The sequence below is a fragment of the Scyliorhinus torazame genome, chromosome 1 (assembly GCF_047496885.1).
Source record: "Scyliorhinus torazame isolate Kashiwa2021f chromosome 1, sScyTor2.1, whole genome shotgun sequence".
Lineage (NCBI taxonomy): Eukaryota > Metazoa > Chordata > Chondrichthyes > Carcharhiniformes > Scyliorhinidae > Scyliorhinus > Scyliorhinus torazame.
Window position 1 is genome coordinate 280,150,872 of NC_092707.1, and position 20,388 is coordinate 280,171,259.

The 20,388-nt window shown below is 48.6% G+C and overlaps 1 protein-coding gene across 2 annotated transcripts in view; it reads left to right on the top strand.

Moving 5' to 3' along the window:
* macrod2 (mono-ADP ribosylhydrolase 2) overlaps positions 1-20,388 on the top strand; it is a 1,493,168-nt gene that overhangs the window by 1,332,731 nt on the left and 140,049 nt on the right. For both annotated transcript variants that reach the window (XM_072506634.1, XM_072506640.1), the window contains exon 11: positions 10,837-10,923. In XM_072506634.1, the coding sequence (XP_072362735.1) occupies positions 10,837-10,923 (87 nt within the window). The remainder of the gene's footprint in view (positions 1-10,836; positions 10,924-20,388) is intronic.

Here is a 20,388-nt window from a genome sequence, read left to right on the forward strand (position 1 = left end):
GCCCACCTGGTAAAGGCGTCCCGGCCCTTTGAACGTCTCAGTATCGATTTCAAAGGGCCCCTCCCATCGAATAATCGCAATACCTACTTTCTCAATATTATTGATGAGTTCTCCCGTTTGCCATCCTGTGCCCCAATATGACCACCCCCACTGTTATCAGAGCCCTGCACAATGTCTTCACCCTGTTTGGTTTCCCCAACTACGTCCACAGCGACAGGGGCTCGTCGATCATGAGCGACGAACTGCGTCAGTACCTGCTCAATAAAGGCATCGCCTCGAGCAGGACTACCAGTTATAACCCCAGGGGAAACGGACAGGTGGAGAGGGAGAACGCGATGGTCTGGAAGACCGTCCTACTGACCCTACGGTCCAGGAATCTCCCGGTTTCCCACTGGCAGGAAGTCCTCCCCGATGCGCTGCATGCTATTAGGTCCCTCCTTTGCATGGCCACAAACCAGACTCCTCATGACCGCTTGTTTATTTTCCCTAGGGGGACTACCTCAGGGGCCTCGCTCCTACCCTGGCTGATGACACCGGGTCCGGTTCTCCTCCAGAAACACGTTCGGACCCATGAGATCGATCCCCTGGTAGAGAGGGTCCAGCTCCTGCACTCAAACCCGCAGTATACATATTTTGAGCACCCCGATGGTCAACAGGATACCGTCTCCCTCCGAGACCTTGCGCCCGCAGGGTCCACCACCACTACGTCCACAGTACCCCCCCCGTGCTGCACCCTGCTCTTTCTCCCATGCCCAGCGCCCCCGCGCCCATTTGGCTCCCGCACTCCCTTCCAACCGGCACACCAGTCCGCTGGAATGAAGCTCAGGAAGAGCCGTTACATGAGTCCACCCCTGGGGCTGCACCGGACCCAGCCACCTGAAGCGGCTGCAACATCAGTTCTTCGGCGGTCGCAGCGTACGATCCGGGCGCCGGACCGGCTGAGCTTGTGACCCATCACCCCCGCAGGACTTTATTTTTTTACAGGGGGTTAATGTGGTGAATGTGAATACAGCTAATTCACCAGTTATGTTCTATGTTTGTAAATACAGTTAATTCACCAGTTATGTTCTATGTTATTAACCCTGTGGGTTTTATTTGTGGGCCATTGTATGGCTTCACCCACAGGGGGAGATGTTGGAGGATGTTGCAGCATGTACGGGCTCCGCCCATGGCAGCTGAACTCCAAGACCTGGATGATAGCGAAAAAATTGAATTTCTCCTCACCATCGCCGGTGCAAGGGCAAGAGAAATATTCACACGGTTCAGGTTCTTCAGGAGGCAGCAAAGGTACGATTACCAGGCAGTCCTGGACAGATTCTCCAAGTACTGTGAAGAAAACGCAATCCAATCGGCAAGTAAAGGTAAGAAAAGCGGCAGTACTCACCTCGTGGCCGGGATCCCGGAGCCCGAATTCCCAGAGGCCGAAATCCCGGGCCTGAGAGAGGGCTGGGTCGAGGTCGGCGACCATCTTGCTAAAGGTATCACGCTAGCACAGTTGCGCGAGCAGTGCGCAGAACCGGAAGTTTCGTTTGCGCATGCGCGAGATGCTGCGCATGCGCAGTCAAGAAAACGGCCATCGGTAAAGGAACAGCGATCTGAGCATGCGCAGTCGCTTCCTACATGCTACATACCGAGCGTCAGGATGTCAGAGGCCCCAGACTGCACCAATTTAAAGGGGAAACGTCCCAAATCCAATTTAAAAGGGAAACGTCCCAAATCAAAAAAACAAAAATCTGTTAAAGCTGTAAAACAACCTTCCCTCACCTGGAATGACAGCACATTGCCGCAAATTGACCCAGGAGATGAATTTGACCTCCGAAGAACCCTCCGACAAGCAGTTACCTACGCACAAGCCGATGATTCCGACCTCGAATACTTCGATGACGATCTTTACAGTGTTTCCGGACCTCGCGAGCCCAATGATAGCTCCGTGGTCCTATACGACTATGACTCGGACGAACCTTTCGTGTTGCACATTGGCGGCCCCCACACTGAATCCGACGCAGATGCGGATTCATTTCTCGGATTTCTCAATCCAGCAGATATGACGTCCCAACTTATCAGTACCGGATGATGCTGCAGCCTGACATTAACAGACAGGGAGCGGTGCAAGCACACGGAGAGCGCCCTGCTGCCACACAGAGCGTGGTCCACGTCCCGCTCAACGTTCCCGACTCTATGAAAGAAGACATGCAAGACTCCAGAGCGCAGTCCTCGCATGAACCAGAAGTGACTCCAGAGTCACAAGCCTCCACAGCAAGCTCGTGGACAGACTCCACAATTGCAGAAACGCAAGACTCCAGAGCGCAGTCCTTGCATGAACAAGAAGTGACTCCAGAGTCACAAGCCTCCACAGAGAGCTCGTGGACAGCCTCCACGATAGAAGCAACGCAAGACTCCAGAGCGCAGTCCTTGCACGAACAAGAAGTGACTCCAGTGTCACAAGCCTCCACAGAGAGCTCGTGGACAGCCTCCACGATAGAAGCAACGCAAGACTCCAATGTGCGGTCCTTGCAGGAACAAGACCATGAGGGTCTAGCAACCTCTCCTGACCAACCAGCGGCAGACGATGCAAGTCTGCCATGCTCACGTGAACAGCAAGAAGGCTATAACAGCCTACCATGCTCCACTACACAGCAGCATGACCATGACGGTCTCTCATGCTACAATGAAGGGCACAGCGCTGAAGACTGTTCAAGCCCAACTGAAGACAAGCCAAAGGAATCACCTCTTCCAAGCCCGAAGAAAAAAGGTTTATGCGCTGACCTTCAGGATCATTATAGCCGAACAGAGATTAATAATGCTGCACGGCCACAGAAGGATGCTGAGGATTTGCTAAAGAAATTAATTGAATGTTTAACTTGCAAGGAGCAGACTGAGAATTGCCAGTGTTTTAGTATGGATCGAAAAAATGGACAAGACATTGATCCTCAGGTAATGGAAATAACACAACCTGAATCATATCTACAGCAGGGACAAATGTCTCCCTTCAACACAATGCCGCAAAGTCCCAACTTCGGAGACCAGCAGTTAGTCAGTAATGACTCTTCAAACCTTGAGGGGAACATTAATTGCATTGAACCTATACACACTCCACTGATAAATGAGCAGAACATTGGAGCAAGAATCCTGAGGACACCGACATCGAGTAGCCAGATAACAAATTTAAAACCCGCAGCAGTTTCAAGTGAACCAAGTGTGCTTTTCACTAATGGTGAAGATGCAGATAAGGTCGACCCGATTATCCATTGTACCACACTAACCCCAGTGATTAAGCAGTTATGTATGGGGAGTATAATGTGGGCAATTGAGAACAGTAAAAGAGAGACTGTGACCATGCCAGTCCCAGCAAAATCAGACCCAGAGACCATGAAGGCATGTACATTAGACAAAGATACATATGAGGTACCTGAGAAGAAAAGTGAAACGGAATGTTCTTTGGAAAATAGTACAATGTCGATAGAAACATTGGATCCTATATTCGAGACCATACATATGGGAGAATTTGGGGGTAATAAACAAGGTTCTGCAATGTCTGGGGGAAGATTTAAAATTCCAAAGAAGAAAAGCCCAAATGAAGGACAACGGCAAGACAATGACAGTCCACCGACATGGTGTGCACCACCAGATGAAAACTCTGACAATTTACCCAACCCTAGTGAACAGCAAGCTGCTAATGAGGATCTATCCACGGGATGTGAGACGAGTGACGACAGCATCCCACTTCCCATGCAAAAGGTGCAAGGTGACAGACCGCGCCTAGTGCGTACCGAGGCACTCGACGATCACGGTGGGACCACTGACGACTGCGGTGGCGGCGCACCGCTTCCACCCTCGATGGCTCGAGCCTCTCCACTGGTTGGTGCATTCCTGCATGTTCCGACTCCAGAAGTGCAGCTTCAGGGAATCTCGGCTGCCTCCAGTGAACCTGTTGGGACTCCGGACGGGGAGCATCGACGGAAGGCAGACCGGACTCCAGATGGGGAGCAGCCAAGCGCCGACTCTGATTCGCGCACGCCAGACCTTGCTCCGGACGGGCGGTGTCGCGGCCTCGGTGATGGCACGCTCAGGGTGACGGCGGATGCCACGGCGACAGGGAATGGATCGCGTGGCAGTCCCACTGGGTCGGCAGTGGCGACCAGCACCGGCGGTCCAAGACGGACACACCAATTCACGCCATTGCCAGACGTTGATGCGAGCAACAATTCTCTCTCCAAGGCGACATGCTTCGACGTTTCTCTGCGGAGTCGCCCTTCCGGCACAGCAGGTGGCCGGAACCAGCGTGCACGGTCTCGGCCAACTTCCACACCTGGCACAGTCATCGCCTTGCATGATATTAGTGATAGTGCTACTTCGATGGCAACGACCCATCGGCTACAAGATGCCGTCCACCACAAACATAAAAAGAAAAAAGACTCCACCTTGTTCCTGGCATGCAGGGCGGATGGATTGGTGCGTAGGCGCAATCAGCGAGCTTTGCGCCGCCTTCCACGCTCGCAACTGAACCGTACGCACATGCCGGATCCTCCACTGGTTCCCAAGGATGACTTCGTGGAGATGCCACGGATCATGCCCCTTCCATCGCCACCAGAACCAAACCACAGCCAAGGCAACACTAACAAAGATGTTGAATGTTATATTTGCACGAATGAAAAACCAAGCACTGCACGAAGTACAACAAATGGTAAAGTAGAGACTTCGGCAACAGCATCACCTCCAACAGTCCAAGGTGAACCAGTGTGAACCCAATCTCCACAGCTGAACCGGCTTGAGGACCAGCCTATTCTTGAGGTGGTCACCCATTAGACTGGACTTATAACGCTGTTCATACGTTCAAAAAGTCAAACACTTCTGTATTATAACTTGTTGTTGTTTATCGTTCCAGATATCGTCTGACCGGACCACTGTTCAAGTTGTTTTTTTTCTCGCATTCATGTTTTGTTATGGTACAACCTTGTTAGTGTGACGCACCCGACATCGCCCCATGTAAATAGTTACGTCATATACACACGCTGTACACAACACACGCACACACTCTTAGATGCACTCACGACACGATTATATTTTTCACCACGTAGGCACATATCTTTGTAAAAAGAGGGGATGTCATGACATTCAAACACACACACCATGATAGACACACCAACAGACAAATCAGAACACACAACACCACAACCAATCACAGAAAGATATAAAAGCACAAACACGACACCTGGTGGTCAGTATTAGCTGGAGACAAGGACCAGGACAGACCTGCTACACGACACACTCAGGGAGACAGCACGTGCAGAGTATCCAGAACGAACTGTAAATAAGAGTTAAAATAAAATAGAGTTGTACCACATACAACTGTGTTGGCTCATCTGTGCACCAGAGAACCCAACACCACACAGATGACAAGTTTCCAAAATGTTGGGGTTCATGGAAAAGAAAGTTGGGAAAACCAGCTGACTGTTTTGCATTACCATTGAGGACCAATTTTGTCCCTTTGGTGATAAAAGCACAAAAATCCGATCTCTCGTTCTGTAGCTGCTGGCTGTGACATTGGACAACGCTATACTGACTTCAGAAAGATGTCTGGGTATCACGTGATGTACTATCATTTTCTCCTTCAGCTGTTTCACCACATTGTTTTTCTAAACTGCTTGGCAGTTCATGTTGTTGGTGTTTCACATTGTGAAATACTCACCTAAAAGCCCCCTTGAATCTTCTAACATTTGCTCTGTACACATTTCAGAAACCCTCCCAGTATGCGAACAGAATCGGATGCTAAATACCTTAGATTGCCGTAAAGAAACCCCCCACTTCAAGTGTCTTAACTAATCAAAAGACCAATTTGCTCACTTAGACCCCCTCTTAAAGATGTCACTCAGGTACACAGATTGGTTTTAGCGAAGCCGTCACTGTCTGCTTGGAAAGTTGTGCACGAAAACACGTAACCAGAAGATTTATTACAGCAAGCTTTCAGTCATCAGACTGTGCTTTTAGTTCCGAAGCAATGCCCGAGGCCGTTTGACCTGCAGAAAATTCTTTTGTCTGTCTAATGCCATCTGCTGCTAGATGTAGGAAACCTCATTTGTCTGAACATTTGAACAACAAATACCAGAATTAACCATATTGCTTTGATTACAACTCTCTGTGGGCCGTAGGGCTGAACTTCCTGCCAGATTTGGTGTTTTTCTAAAAGTAGGAAAGATTTATTCAGCCCTTTTCATGGCCGCCAAACATTTCAAAGTGCTTTACAGCCAATGAAGTACTTTTTTGAAATGTAACCACTGTTGCAATGTAGGAACCATGGCAGCCAATTTCGCACAGCCAACTCCCCCAAACAGCAATGTGATAATGACCACATAATCTGTTTTTGCACTGTTGTTTGAGGGATGAATATTGGCCAAGACGTCAGGAAGAAGAAACACCCCCCGCTCCTTTTCAGAATAATGCCATTGGGTTGGACTCTGGTTTAATGGCTCACCCAAAAGTTAGCACCTCTGACAGGGCAGGACACGTTTGGTACTGCACTAGTGTTTCTGCCTCGGGCTTTTTAGTGCTCGAGTTCTGGAGTGGGTCTTTAACCCAGAACCTTGTGATTGAGAGGCCATGGGGCTGCCAATAGAGCCCCAGCTGACACTTCTTCTCACGTGCGTGACCTCAAATCGGATGGACCACTTAACACTGACTTTCTGCAATAGCACCCCCAATTCACAAGCTGCCTCACTGTTGCTCCACCAGTTCCATTTCCTGGTCTCCACACTTGCTTTGCCTTTTTGGTTTCTATCAGCAGGCACTTTCAGGTGCATAATGGCACAGTGGTTACGTCACTAGACTAGTAATGCAGAGGCTTGTACTATTGATTCAGAGACATGAGTTCAAATCTCAGCCACAGCAGCTTGGGGAATTTTAATTAATTTAATTAACTAAATCTGGAATGAAAGGTTTGTGTCAGGGACGATGACCATGAAACCACTGGATTGTCGGAAAAACCCATCTGGTTCGCTCCTGTATTTTCAAGAAAGAAATATGTCTTCCTTACCTGGTCTGGTCAATATGAGTGACTCTGGATCCACAGAAATGTGGCTGACTCTTAACTGCCCACTGAAATGGCCCATCAAACCACTCAGTGGTATTCAAGAAGGCAGCTCACCACCACCTGCGCAAGGGCAATCAGGGGTTGGTAATGCCCCCATCCTGTCAGTGATTTTTTAAAAAGTGGCTGGATCCCTTTCATTGTATACTATGGCCCTTAATGGCTGCTGCTTCCACCCTCCCTCTGAGATAAATATGCACAAGCTAAGAACTATCTTATATCATGGGATAGATTTTCTGGTCCCACAGCCTCTGTGCCAAAGTGAAATAAAAAATGACCAATTATCTACACACCCAACTGTATTTGAGGACAATGTGCAGGGAATCGGCTACATATAAAATTTTCCTCTGGGGAACAGTGTTATTTATGTTGCCTAATAATACCAGACTTCCATTTCAGAGACTGTCATCATCAATTTTCTTGGAGACTCAGCTTTTCAGCCCAGCCACTACACCCGATATTAGTGTATGGATGGATGGAGGTCACTAAAGAGTCAGCATAAGCTGTGACTTGATCACAAAGGGGATAAGTTATAAATAGTTGCTGTTTACTGTACTATCCCTCACCCTGATGACAAACACCGCCCTCTTAGAAATGGCCATTTAACTCCAGGGTCGACAAATGGAATGCTTTTAGAACCAGACATCAACAGAACACACCTGTCCTGTGACTGACCCTGTCCCTGTGGCAGGGAGATCCAATTCCCCCTCATGAATATTGTAGATTGCAAGCTCACTGTTTAATGTTTAACCGCTTGTTTCTCAGGAATAAACAATCCTATAAAGATCATTGCCTCAAATACAGAGATTCTTTAAAATCCCTGAACATACACTGGCTGGGATTTTTTCTGGTCCCACACATGGTGAGAATTGTCATGGGCGAGACTGGAAAATTCAGAGAGCAGTGAAAAGTCCGTTGACTTCAGGCAGGAGCAGTGGGGCCACAAAATCCTGCCAACGACTGCACTCATCGAGATTTTCCAATATGTTTAAGTGCCCCCAGATGTCAAATCCACTGTTGTGGCATGATGGTGAAATCAAGTCCATTTATGCGTAAGACATTGTAAACGTGCTTCTACTCTTATCAGAAGCAATTGTCAAGTGACCATCTTCACTGCTATTCGGAAGGCATATAATGTCAAGCAGAAGAGATTTATTTTATGCAGGAGGATTGACTGTGCAGCTATAAACTCTGACATTGTAACAATCCTGGTATATCTGTAACACCTGTTTAAGCACAGCCCCAAACTTAGCCACATTAGAGTTTATCTCGGAAGTGTTCTAGCTTTCCATTCCCTTGAGAATAAAAATTCATCCAAGAACCACCTCTGATATCCAGGTTTCTAAAGGAGGGGCTCGGGAAATCTGTCCACTTTTTGTTAAGTCCCAGGACCAATGGTGGGATAGGATCAAAGGAACATAGGATTAAGGAGCAGGAGTACGCCACTCAGCTATGCGAGCCTGCTCCACCATTCAATAAGATCACGGCTAATGTAGTTGTGGTCTCAGCTTCACTTTGCCATCTGCCTCCCATAACCCTTGACTCTCTTACCGATCAAAAATCTAACTGGATTTGGATTTGTTTATTGTCACGTGTACCGAGGTACAATGAAAAGTATTTTTCTGCGAGCAGCTCAAACAGATCATTTAGTACATAAAAAGAAAAGATAAAGAAAATGCATAATAGGGCAACACAAGGTACACAATGTGAATACATAGACACCGGCATCGGGTGAAGCATACAGGAATGTAGTATTAATCAGGTCAGTCCATAAGAGGGTCATTTAGGAGACTGGTAACAGCAGGGAAGAAGCTGTTTTGGAATCTGTGCGTGTTCTCAGACTTTTGTATCTCCTGCCCAGTGTAAGAAGTTGGAAGAGTGAGTAAGCCGGGTGGGAGGGGTCTTTGATTATGCCGCCCACTTTCCCCAGGCAGCGGGAGGTATAGATGGAGTCAATGGATGGGAGATAGGTTTGTGTGATGGACTGGGCTGTGTTTACGACTCTCTGAAGTTTCTTGCGGTCTCGGGCCGAGCAGTTGCCATACCAGGCTATGGTGCAGCCAGATAGGATGCTTTCCTATGAAAGCATGAAAGCACTCTGCCTTGAATAAATACAATGACCCAGCCTCTACTCTTATCTGGGAAAATAATTCCACAGACTAATGATCCTTTGAGAGAGAAAAATTCTCCTCATCTCCATCTTAAACGATGTCCCCGAGTTCTAGTCTCCTACACAAGTGGAACCAACTTCCCTCTATCCATCCTATCAAGTTCTCTCAGGATCTTACATGTTTCAAATAAGATTACCTCTCTCGTTCTTCTAAATTCCAATAGGTATAGGCCCAAATTCTTCAACCTTTCTTCATATAATTAGCCCCTCATCTCATAATAAGTTCATCATATCTTCACTCTCATAAACGTATGACCGCTTGCTCATGCGGACAGGCAAATTATGCCTTTAAATATGTGGCCTGGAGTAAAATATTGAGCTTCAGGTTTCCATAATAAATCCCTACCATTGTTTAAGTGACATGTCATACCCATTGCATATTTATAGATGGTCATTTCACCTGGGATAAATCTTCAGAAAACCCAGTCATCCAGCAGTGCATTTTATGATAATCTACAGGATCTTTTTCTTATTAACTGTCAGAACAGCAAGCATTAGAATGCGTATTCCAGAAAGGATGTGAGCATTAACTTGGGATTCACTTGTTCCCCTATTAATAGACACAACTGTTGTTGCATTCGGAAGTGTATGCGTGTAATGTCTAACACTAAATAAATGCTTATAAAAGTGTGTGAAGATTGGCTCCAGTTCTATCCTTCACCGACAGGCTTTCTAGAATATAACAATCCTCACGTCTTCACTATCAACACTTTTTCACTCTTCTGAAAAAAATGATTTTGGGATCATCAGAAACCGTGATACCCATACCCTAACTTGCGCCAATCGTTAGATTGGATAATATAATTATTGATACACTGTAGGAATATTTTAAAATACCACCAAAAAGCCATCTAGTGGCACATTTGCTTCCAGTTTTCTTCATATTGGTAACTTGCCGGATATAGATTTAATTAATCTGTTTATCTTCATCCAGCTTTCGAAAGTCGAAGTGGAATAAAGCATTTATTCAGGAATTTTGTTACTATGAAGTAACAGACTATGCTTTGGGATTTGCTTCAGAAAACATATAATATAATTAATTCATGCCTCTAATGATATGTTGCCTATGTGCCAGGACATTTAAGTCACTTGTTTCTCTGGACGAAGCATTATAGTTTTTCATGCTGGGGCTGTTTAGCACAGGGCTAAATCGCTGGCTTTGAAAGCAGACCAAGGCAGGCCAGCCGCACGGTTCGATTCCCGTAACAGCCTCCCCGAACAGGCGCCGGAATGTGGCGACTAGGGGCTTTTCACAGTAACTTCATTTGAAGCCTACTTGTGACAATAAGCGATTTTCATTTCATTTTATTTCATGTTAAAAGAGCTTCCATGCAGAGTTTTAATGCTGTGTTGTTATATTCTGGGAGTGTGACTGACAGAGTAGCCTACAAGAGATACTTCTTGCAGCAGTAATCAGCTGAAGTGTCCTTCATGGGCACTTAGAAAATAACATGGATTTGTATCATTCAGACAGTAGACAAGCAACAGACTTGATTCAACTAAACTCATGTTCATGACAGGGGAATATAAAGATAAGCTTGTCACGGGTCTAGTTATCGCATGATTTCTTTTTGCTATCCAGATGAAGAAGATCTGCATGAAAACTCACCATCTACAAAGAAGTATAGAAATAAAGAATCATCACAGAAAAGCGATGATAAGATTGAAGGTAGGAGAATTTAATCTGCAATATACAACCTTAAGCAATATCCCAATAACATTATATATGGATTCATATCCTACAAATGGAAGTGAAATGTAATGCTTATTGGAACGGAGAACTGCAATGCAGAACTGTCATTATAAAAGGCGGGGAAGTATTTGGAACTGATTGTCAGTTGTTCATGAAACATATTATGCTTAATTCCATGTCATACAGCTCTCACAAATTAATTTGTGAGATGTGGCGCATCGCTGGCTCGACCAGCATTTGTTCCACATCCCTAATTGTCCTTGGGAAGGTGGTGGTGAGCCGCTCTCTTGAACCACTGCAGTCCATGTGGTGTAGGTATACCCACAGTGCTGTTAGGGGAGGAGTTCCAGGACTTTGACCCAGCAACAGTGAAGGAGTGTAAATATAATTCAAGGTCAGGGTGCTGAGCGACTCAGAGGAGATCCTATGGGTGGTGGTGTTCCCATGCATCTGCTACCCTTTCCCTTCTAGGTGGTAGAGGTGGCGGGATTGGAAGGTCCTGTTGAAAAAGCCTTGACGAACTGCCTCATTGGTCATTGATGATTGAAAAGGGTCCTCCAAATATGAAGAGGAGCTCGCAACACTCAGCATTTTCCATTGGGGCGAAGATTTAGATAAATCATGAAGCAAATTTCTGGAAAAGGAAATCAAACCTCTAGCACAAACAATATTATTATCCGGTAATGAATGTGTTAACAAGCACAGAAGCAATGGGCCAAAGGGACTTTTCTGTTCTGCAGATGTCTATGACTCTAAGCCTTGAACATGAAATGAAATGAGAAGTAATAATTCTACAGATTTCTGAAAAGGTGGAACTTGTCTGCGTTGTTGGTTAAGTTATTTAAACTATGGAATAAATATTTGTAACTCAGCATCTTGCTCCCATGCCCACATGTCAGTCCTTGGCCTGCTGCAATGTTCCATTGAAACCCAGTGCAAGTTGGAGAAGCAGCATCTCATCTTCCAATTGGGCATATTGCAGTCATCCGGCAGTTTTAGACTGTGACCTTTCACCTTCATCCCCATTTTGAAAAATAATGTATTGCCTCAGTGCAACACCCCGTCCGTCCCCCTCCCACACCAGGACATCTGTCTTTTATTCTTAAAGTTGCTACTTTTTGTTGCAGCTTCTACAGCTCTAACACATTCTCCCTCCCTTCGGTTCTGACAAAGATTCAAAGGACTCGAAACGTCAACTCCGTTTCGCTACTAATAGATGCTGCCAGCCCTGCTGAGTTTTTCCAGTGTCCTGTGTTCTTGTTTGGAATAATTGTCTGATTGTGAGTGGTATTGAATGTTATTTATAGCATTAACTTCTGTTCCTGATTAATTCTAATGAGGGCAGATAGAAATAGCAATGATTCTGTGTGGCATGGTGGTTCCTGTGGTAGCTGGAACCATGGAACCATGACACCATCATGCAGAGGAAAGTGGGCGATTGAGCGGAAATTATAAGGCTTGCCGATATTAAACATTGCTATTTTTTAAAATGTATTTTATTCCAAACTTCTCCAAAAAATACAAAAACATAAAGAATTAGGGGAACACTCTCCCCAACTCACAGTTTTGCAGTCTGTACAAGTTTTCCCCCTTTTTCACCCCACTTCGCGACGAACAACTCCTCGAATGTGGCCACGAACAATCCCCACCATGTCTCAAAGCCTTCCGGTGAACCCCTCAATTCAAACTTAATTTTCTCCAACCGGAGGAAGTCGTATAGATCCTTAGCCAGGCCGCCACCCCAGCGGCATAGTCGACCGCCAGGCAAAATTCTGCGCCAGGCAACCAGAGAGGCAAAGTCCACAGCATCGGCCTTTCTTCCCTCCTTCAGATCCGGCATTTCCGATGTCCCAAACATCGCCACCAGCAGGCCCAGCCCGACCTCCACTCCCACAATCTTTGCTAGTGTCCTGAACACTCACGCCCAGTATCTCTCTAACTTCTCACAACCCCAGAACATATGTACGTGGTTCGCTGGTCCTGGCCCACACTTCTCACACTCGTCTGCCATTCCCTGGACGAACTCACTCATCGTCGCCCGAGTCATGTGCACCCCGCGTACCACCTTAAACTGTATAAAGCTCATCCTCCCCTCTGAGAGGAGGTCGAATTCACATCACCTCACTCCACATTCCCCAACCTATCTCTCCCTCCCCCCCCAACTCCTCCTCTCATTTGACTTGTTCCTCACTACGTGTGTACCCCTGCTCTCCCAGTCACCCATATAGGTTCCAAATCCTCCCCTTCCATGTCTGGAAGCAGCAACCGTTCCAAAAGGGCATACTCCGGCAGCCTGAGAATCCTTTTCCGCACCTTCCATGCAAAGTCCCTCACTTGTAAATACTTAAATTCACTTTCCTTTGGGAGCTCTACCCTCTCCCACAGCTCCTCTAGGCTTGCAAAGCTCTCTTCCAGATACAAATCCCTCATCAGCCCCACCTCTCTCCACCTCCTGTACATACCATCCGTCCACCCCGACTTGAACCTCTGATTCTCTCTCAATGGTGTTAACACCGACATCCCCTCCATCCTAAAGTGTCTCCTCAGCTGGTTCCACATCCTAAATCGTAACCAAGCTCTTCGTATACCTCTTAGTATACCAGCGGCAGCGCCGCCGTCACCATGGCCCTCTGGCTGAATCTCCTACAGGACTCCTCCACCCTAACCCAGTCTAAGCCCTCTCCTTTCCACCACCGCCTCACTTTCTCCACATTCGCCATCCAATAGTAGTGCAGCAGGTTCGGTGACCCCAACTCCTCTTTCTGCCTCTGCCTCTGCAACAGGGCCCTCTTCATGCTTGGCATTTTCCCCGCCCATACAAGCTCTGAAATGACTGTGTCCAACTTCCGGAAAAAGGCCTTTGGAATAAAAATCGTAAACGTCTGGAATATAAATACGTGGGTTTCCTCCGGGTGCGTCTGTTTCCCCCCACAATTCCCGAAAGACGTGCTTGTTAGGTGAAGTGGACATTCTGAATTCTCCCTCTGTGTATCCGAACAGGTGCCATAGTATGGAGACTAGTGGCTTTTCACAGTAACTTCAGTGCAGTGTTAATGTAAGCCTACTTGTGACACTAATAAAGATTATAATTTTTTTTTAGTACATTTAGAGTACCCAATTCATTTCTTCGAATTAAGGGGCAATTTAGCGTGGCCAATCCACCTAGCCTGCACATCTTTGGGTTGTGACACAAAACCACGCAAACATGGGGAGAATGTACAAACTCCACACGGACAGTGACCCAGAGCCGGGATCGAACCTGGGACCTCGGCGCCGTGAGACTGCAGAGCTAACCACTGCGCCATCGTGCTGCCCTAAAGATTATTATTATAATATTATTATTAAATAGGAACCTTGGCAGGACATTGATTTTCACCACCTGAAACCTCCCAAAGTCTTCCTTTATCTCTTCCACCAGCTTTGGTAAGTTCCACTTATTTAATGCCGCCCACTCCCCCGTCACCTGGATCCCCATACATCTAATCCTATCCCTGGCTACCCTAAATGACAAATCCCCCCTAAATTAGCTCCCTGAGCCAACTCATTCACAAGGAACATCTAATTTTTCCCCACGTTCAACTTATTACCCGAGAAAGCCCCAAATCTCTCTCGTAGACTCATAATCCTTCCCATACCCTCCAGCTGGTCTGACACATATAATAAATAGCAGGTTATCCGCGTACAGTTCGCGCTCTTATTCGCCCTCCTAATCTCCTGTCACTCTGCTGACCCCCTAAGGACCATCGCCAAGGGCTTTATTGCTAGTGCAAACAGCAGTGGCGACAGCTGACACCTCTGCCTCGTTCCACGAAACTCTGTGAGCTCATCTCATTGGTCCGTACACTCAACACCGGAGCCACATATAGCAGACGCTCCCGTGCCACAAACTTTGGCCCAAACCCAAACCTTCCCAGGACCTCGACAGGTACCGTCACTCCACCTGATCAAATGCCTTCTCCGCGTCCATAGACACCACTACCTCCGGTTCCCGCCCTCTTGACGGGGTCATGATCACATTCAATAGTTGCCTTACATTACCCGAGAGTTGCCTGCCCTTCACGAAGCCCGTTTGATCCTCTGCAACCACCCCGGAACGCATCCTTCCATCCTCCCCGCCACTAACTTAGCCAGCACTTTCAATAATGATATGGCCTGTATGACCCACATTCTATCGGGTCCTTCCTTTTCTTTGGTATTAGTGTAATCGTCGCCTGTTTCATTGTCTCCAGCAGCTCCTCCTTCTCCAGCGTCTCACAAAATGCCCCAGTAGATGTGGTGCCAGTTCCACCACAAACTCCTCATAAAAGTCCACCGGGTAACCATCCGGCCGCGGGGCCTTCCCCAACTTCATCCCTCTTATGCTTTCCATTACCTCCCTTAGCAATAGAGGCTCCACTAGCGCCTGCCTGCCTCATCCAACTGTGGAAATTCCAACGCATCCAAGAACCGCCCCATATTCCCATCCTCACCCCCCCGGATCTGCCCTGTACAATTCCTCATAATATTCCTTAAACGCCTCAATTATCTTCCCGGCTCCGACACCACCTCTCCCTTCCCTGTATGTACCCTCAATATTTCCCTAGACGTGGACTGCTTCCGTAGCTGATGGGCTAGCATGTGGCTCGCCTTCTCCCCATATTCATACTGCACCCCCCTCGCCCTCCGTAGCTGCCCAACCGCCCTTTCCTTCGTCAACCTGTCGAACTGCCCCCGTAACCTCATTCTCTTTGCCAATCCCTCCACGGTGCGAGCCCTCAAATACTCCCTGAACACCTTGACTATCTCGTCCAATAATCATTCATACTCTTCACTCCTTTTCCTATCTCCTTGCATGAGATAACCTCCCCCGAATTACCGCCTTCAATGTCTTCCAGAATGTGGCTGCCGACAACTCCCCATTTTGGTTCAACTCCACGCAGTCCTTAATCACCGACTGCACCTTATTGCAAAACCTCCTGCCCACTAACAGCCCCGATTCTAACCTCCATCCCGGCCTCTGCTCCCGTACCGAACTAAGTCGAACCTCCAGCCAGTGCAACACGTGGTCCTTGATTACAATCCCCGCATACTCTGCCCTCACTGCCCCCTAATGGCTCATTACAAAAAAAATCAATTGTGAAGTATACTTTGTACACGTACGAGAAGAAGTGCTCCCTCCTCCCGGGTTCTTACATCTCCATGGATCCACCATACCCATCCTTTCCATAAGCCCTCCCAGTTCCTTCGCCATCTGCAGCTTGCCCACTGACCTGCGGCTTGACCTGTCCACCCTCTGCCCCAGCACACAATTAAAGTTCCCTCCCATAATGAACTGATGTGTGGCCAATTCTGGAATCGCTCCCAGCAGCCCCCTCACGAACCCCACATCATCCCAATTTGGTGCGTATACATTCACACCCCTGTCTTTTTATTCAGCAAAATGGCCCCCCCCTGCAGGACTTCAAGTCAAACCCCAAGTAAAATACCTGACCCACCCATAGGTTTCTCAGCTTAACCTGATCCCTCACCCAGAGGTGCATCTCCTATAGAAAGACCACACCCGCGTTCAAACTCCTTAGGTGCACAAAGACCCGAGATTTCTTCACTGGCATGTTCGGCCCCTGCACGTTCCAGGTTATGAGCCTTACCGGAGGCACTCCCCTCTACTGTCCGCCATCCTCCCTTACCGATTCTGTCCCCTTTAATTCCACCCTGAACCGGGCCCATCCAAGATGGCCCCTTCTCCGCCCATGACCACACTTCTTCTCCAACACTGTCACATCGCGTTTCCCCACCACCCCCCTCTCCCCCTCCCATTCCCCACGACCATCCTTCACGGCCATGTCCCCCACCTCATTCCCGTTCACCAGCATTATCTGCTAGCGTGGCAGCTCCTGCCAGAAGGCTCTGCCTATCTACCCCTCCACCCCTTCCCCCACCCCTACCTCCTTGATCTGTGCGAATGGCCATCTGTGGACCTCCTCCTCCCCCCCACCCGAACAAAAACATATCCAAAACAGGTCACCTCCAAAAAATAAACACCACCACAGGCGGCAGGAGGTTGTGGGGGGAGATGCAGTTGCCACCTTACTAACATATTATCCCTTAACAAATAGTCATCCCAATAAAATCCCCCCCACCCAAGAAGAAAGAAAAGCCCCCCCACCCTTCAACCCTCACAGTACCCTCAAACTCCGCTGTGCCAACTCCTCCGTCTCCCATCAAAGTTCAGTTCTCCCCCCAGCTTATGCTCTTTAATAAAGTGATTGGCCTCTTCTGGGGTTTAAAATAGTACTCCAAGCCTTTGAACGTCACCCATAGTTTCACCGGGTGCAGCACCCCGAGCCTGATCTGCCGTCGATAGAGAGCCACCTTTGCTCTGTTGAACCCAGCGAGCTTTTTTTCCAGCTCCGCTCCAATGTCCCGGTACATTTGGACCTTGTTCCCCTCCCATTCACAGTTCCGTTTCCCCCTGGCCCACCGCAGGATCTTTTCATTCTCCACAAATGTATGGAGTCTCACAATCACTGCCTGCGCCGGCTCCCCCGCTCTTGGTTTCTGCCTTACAGACCAGTGCGCTCTGTCCACCTCTGGTACAGCCCCCCTCCGCCACCAGCCCCACCAGCATCCTCGAGACGTATCATGTGGCACTCGTGCCTTCCACAACGTCAGGCAAGACAATGATACGCAGGTACTGCCTTCTAGACCTGTTCTCCTGCCCTTCTACCTTTGCTCTTAATGACTTGCAAAGGACCCCAGGAGCCCCACCTCCGCCTCCAATGCCACCATCCGATCACTGTGGTCTGACATCACCTTCTCCATCTCCCGGATCTATGACCCCTGTATCTCCAAGCACTCCTCGACCCTCTCCATTGAGCTTTTCAAGGGCGCTACCGCTCCTTCAATGGCCTTTAACCAGTCTTCCTGCATTTCCTTTCTTTGTTGGCAAAAACTCCTCTTTAATAAATGCCATCAACTGCTCCATTTGGCGTTTTCCAACCTGCGACGACCTGCGATGAATGAACGGACATCGCGCAACAATCACCAGGCAGGAATGTTCCCTTCCAGTCGGGGAACACTTCAGCAGTCAAGGGCATTCAGCCTCTGATCTCCGGGTAAGCGTTCTCCAAGGCGGCCTTCAGGACGCGCGACAACGCAGAATCGCCGAGCAGAAGCTGATAGCCAAGTTCCGCACACATGAGTGCGGCCTCAAACGGGACCTGGGATTCATGTCGCATTACATTCATCCCCCGCCATCTGGCCTGCAAAATCCTACCAACTGTCCTGGTTGTAAGACTTTGTACTCTGCCATCTTGGGTAGTGGGGTCCTGAGCTGGGCTGCCCAAGTAGTTGAATCAGGGTCTCTGATGTACCTAGAAACTGTTTTGAATGTTTTGAGTACACCACGCCTAATAGTTCCAGGCAGTGAGCGACCTAACCAATCGGCCTTTGAGGAATCCATCAAACAAAAATCCTCTGGAAATGTTTGAATTTTGGATTGGCAGATCCAGGAGAAATAGGTGCTGGCTTGTCCACTGTCACTTCGCACCACGGGGATCACTATCCACCCACCCTCAACACCTATCTTCTTGGCTTCCCATGAAAAAATTCAAAAACATTTACCTCATGTTCAAAGAGAATAGGGCTGTTTCCGGGTGCGGCGATGACCAGCTAAGTCGCACGTTTCGGCAGCTCCCGGTGGAACGGACTTTTGGGCTCTTAATAAGAGCCCCAACGGCAATTTTAACGGCTAAAAGCACTGTGCGGTAGAGCAGAAGGGAATCCCCCCTGGATACGGATGGAGAAAGGAGAGGAAAGTGGCCGGATTGCGGTGGATCCTTTAGAGCAGCGGCAAGGAAGGCAAGCAAAAACCAAGATGGCGTCGGAAGGTGGCAGTTTAATATGGGGCCCTGAACAACACGAGTTTTTGAAACGCTGCGTGGAAGAGCTTAAAAAGGAGATGAAGAAGGAGCTGTTGGCCCCGATATTACAGGCGATCGAAGGGCTAAAAGATGAGCAAAAGACCCAGGAGCGGGAGCTTCGGATCGTGAAGGCAAAGGCTGCCGAGAACGAGGACGATATACGGGGCCTGGTGGTGAAGACGGAGATGCACGAGGCACTCCATAAACGATGTGTGGAAAGGTTGGAGGTGCTGGAGAATAATGCGAGGAGGAAGAATTTAAGGATTCTTGGTCTTCCTGAAGGTGCAGAAGGGGCGGACGTCGGGGCATATGTGAGCACGATGCTGCACTCGTTAATGGGAGCGGAGGCCCCGACGGGTCCGTTGGAGGTGGAGGGAGCATACCGAGTGATGGCGCGAGGACCGATAGCAGGGGAAATTCCCAGAGCCATAGTGGTGAGATTCCTCCATTTTAAGGACAGAGAGATGGTCCTCAGATGGGCAAAGAAAACTCAGAGCAGTAGGTGGGAGAACGCGGTGATCCGCGTATATCAAGACTGGAGTGCGGAGGTGGCGAGAAGGAGGGCGAGCTTTAATCGGGCCAAGGCGGTGCTTCATAAAAAGAAGATTAAATTTGGAATGCTGCAGCTGGCAAGACTGTGGGTCACATATCAAGGGAAGCACCACTACTTTGAAACGGCGGATGAGGCGTGGACATTTATTGTTGAAGAGAAATTGGAATAAGCAGGTTAATAAAAAAGAACGTTTGAGACAAAGTGGTGGGGCGAATATGGGGGGCGAAGAGGGGGGAAAAAGGGGGGAGAGATGATTTTTATGTTGTTAATCCTGCGACCCGGTAACTCTTCTCTCTTCCACAGGTTGTGGGGGAGGGAGGAAGGGAGGTGGAGGAGCTGGGGGCGTTGGCCATTGGGGGCGGGGCCAAAAGGGAAGTGCGGGCTTTGTTCCCACGCTATGATAATTATGGCGGGAATAGGGAAGCAGGAAGGAGGTGGCGTCGCACGGTGCGAGCCGAGGTCACGGGGGGAAGCCGAGGTCGGCCAGAGTTTGCTGACTTCTGGGAGCAACATGGGGGGTGTAACTACGCTAGTGGGGGATCTAGCGGGGGGGGGGGTGGGAGGGGGATTTACTGGGTTGCTGCTGCTGGGGAGAAGGGGGAGCTGGTATGGGGTGGGGTGGGCGGGGCGGGAGGGCACCGCCTGGGGGGGACACAGCTGCGTGGGAACCGGGTGAGGAGCTGGATAAAAGGGGATGGCTAATCGACAAGGGGGGGGTAAAGAGCCCCCAACCCGGCTGATCACGTGGAATGTGAGATGGCTGAACGGGCCGATAAAGAGGGCACGGTACTCGCACACCTTAAGAAACTTAAGGCAGATGTAGTTATGTTACAGGAGACGCATTTGAAACTGATAGACCAGGTCAGACTACGCACAGGATGGGTGGGGCAGGTGTTTCATTCGGGGCTAGATGCGAAAAACAGGGGGGTGGCTATACTAGTGGGGAAGCGGGTAATGTTTGAGGCAAAGACCATAGTGGCGGATAGT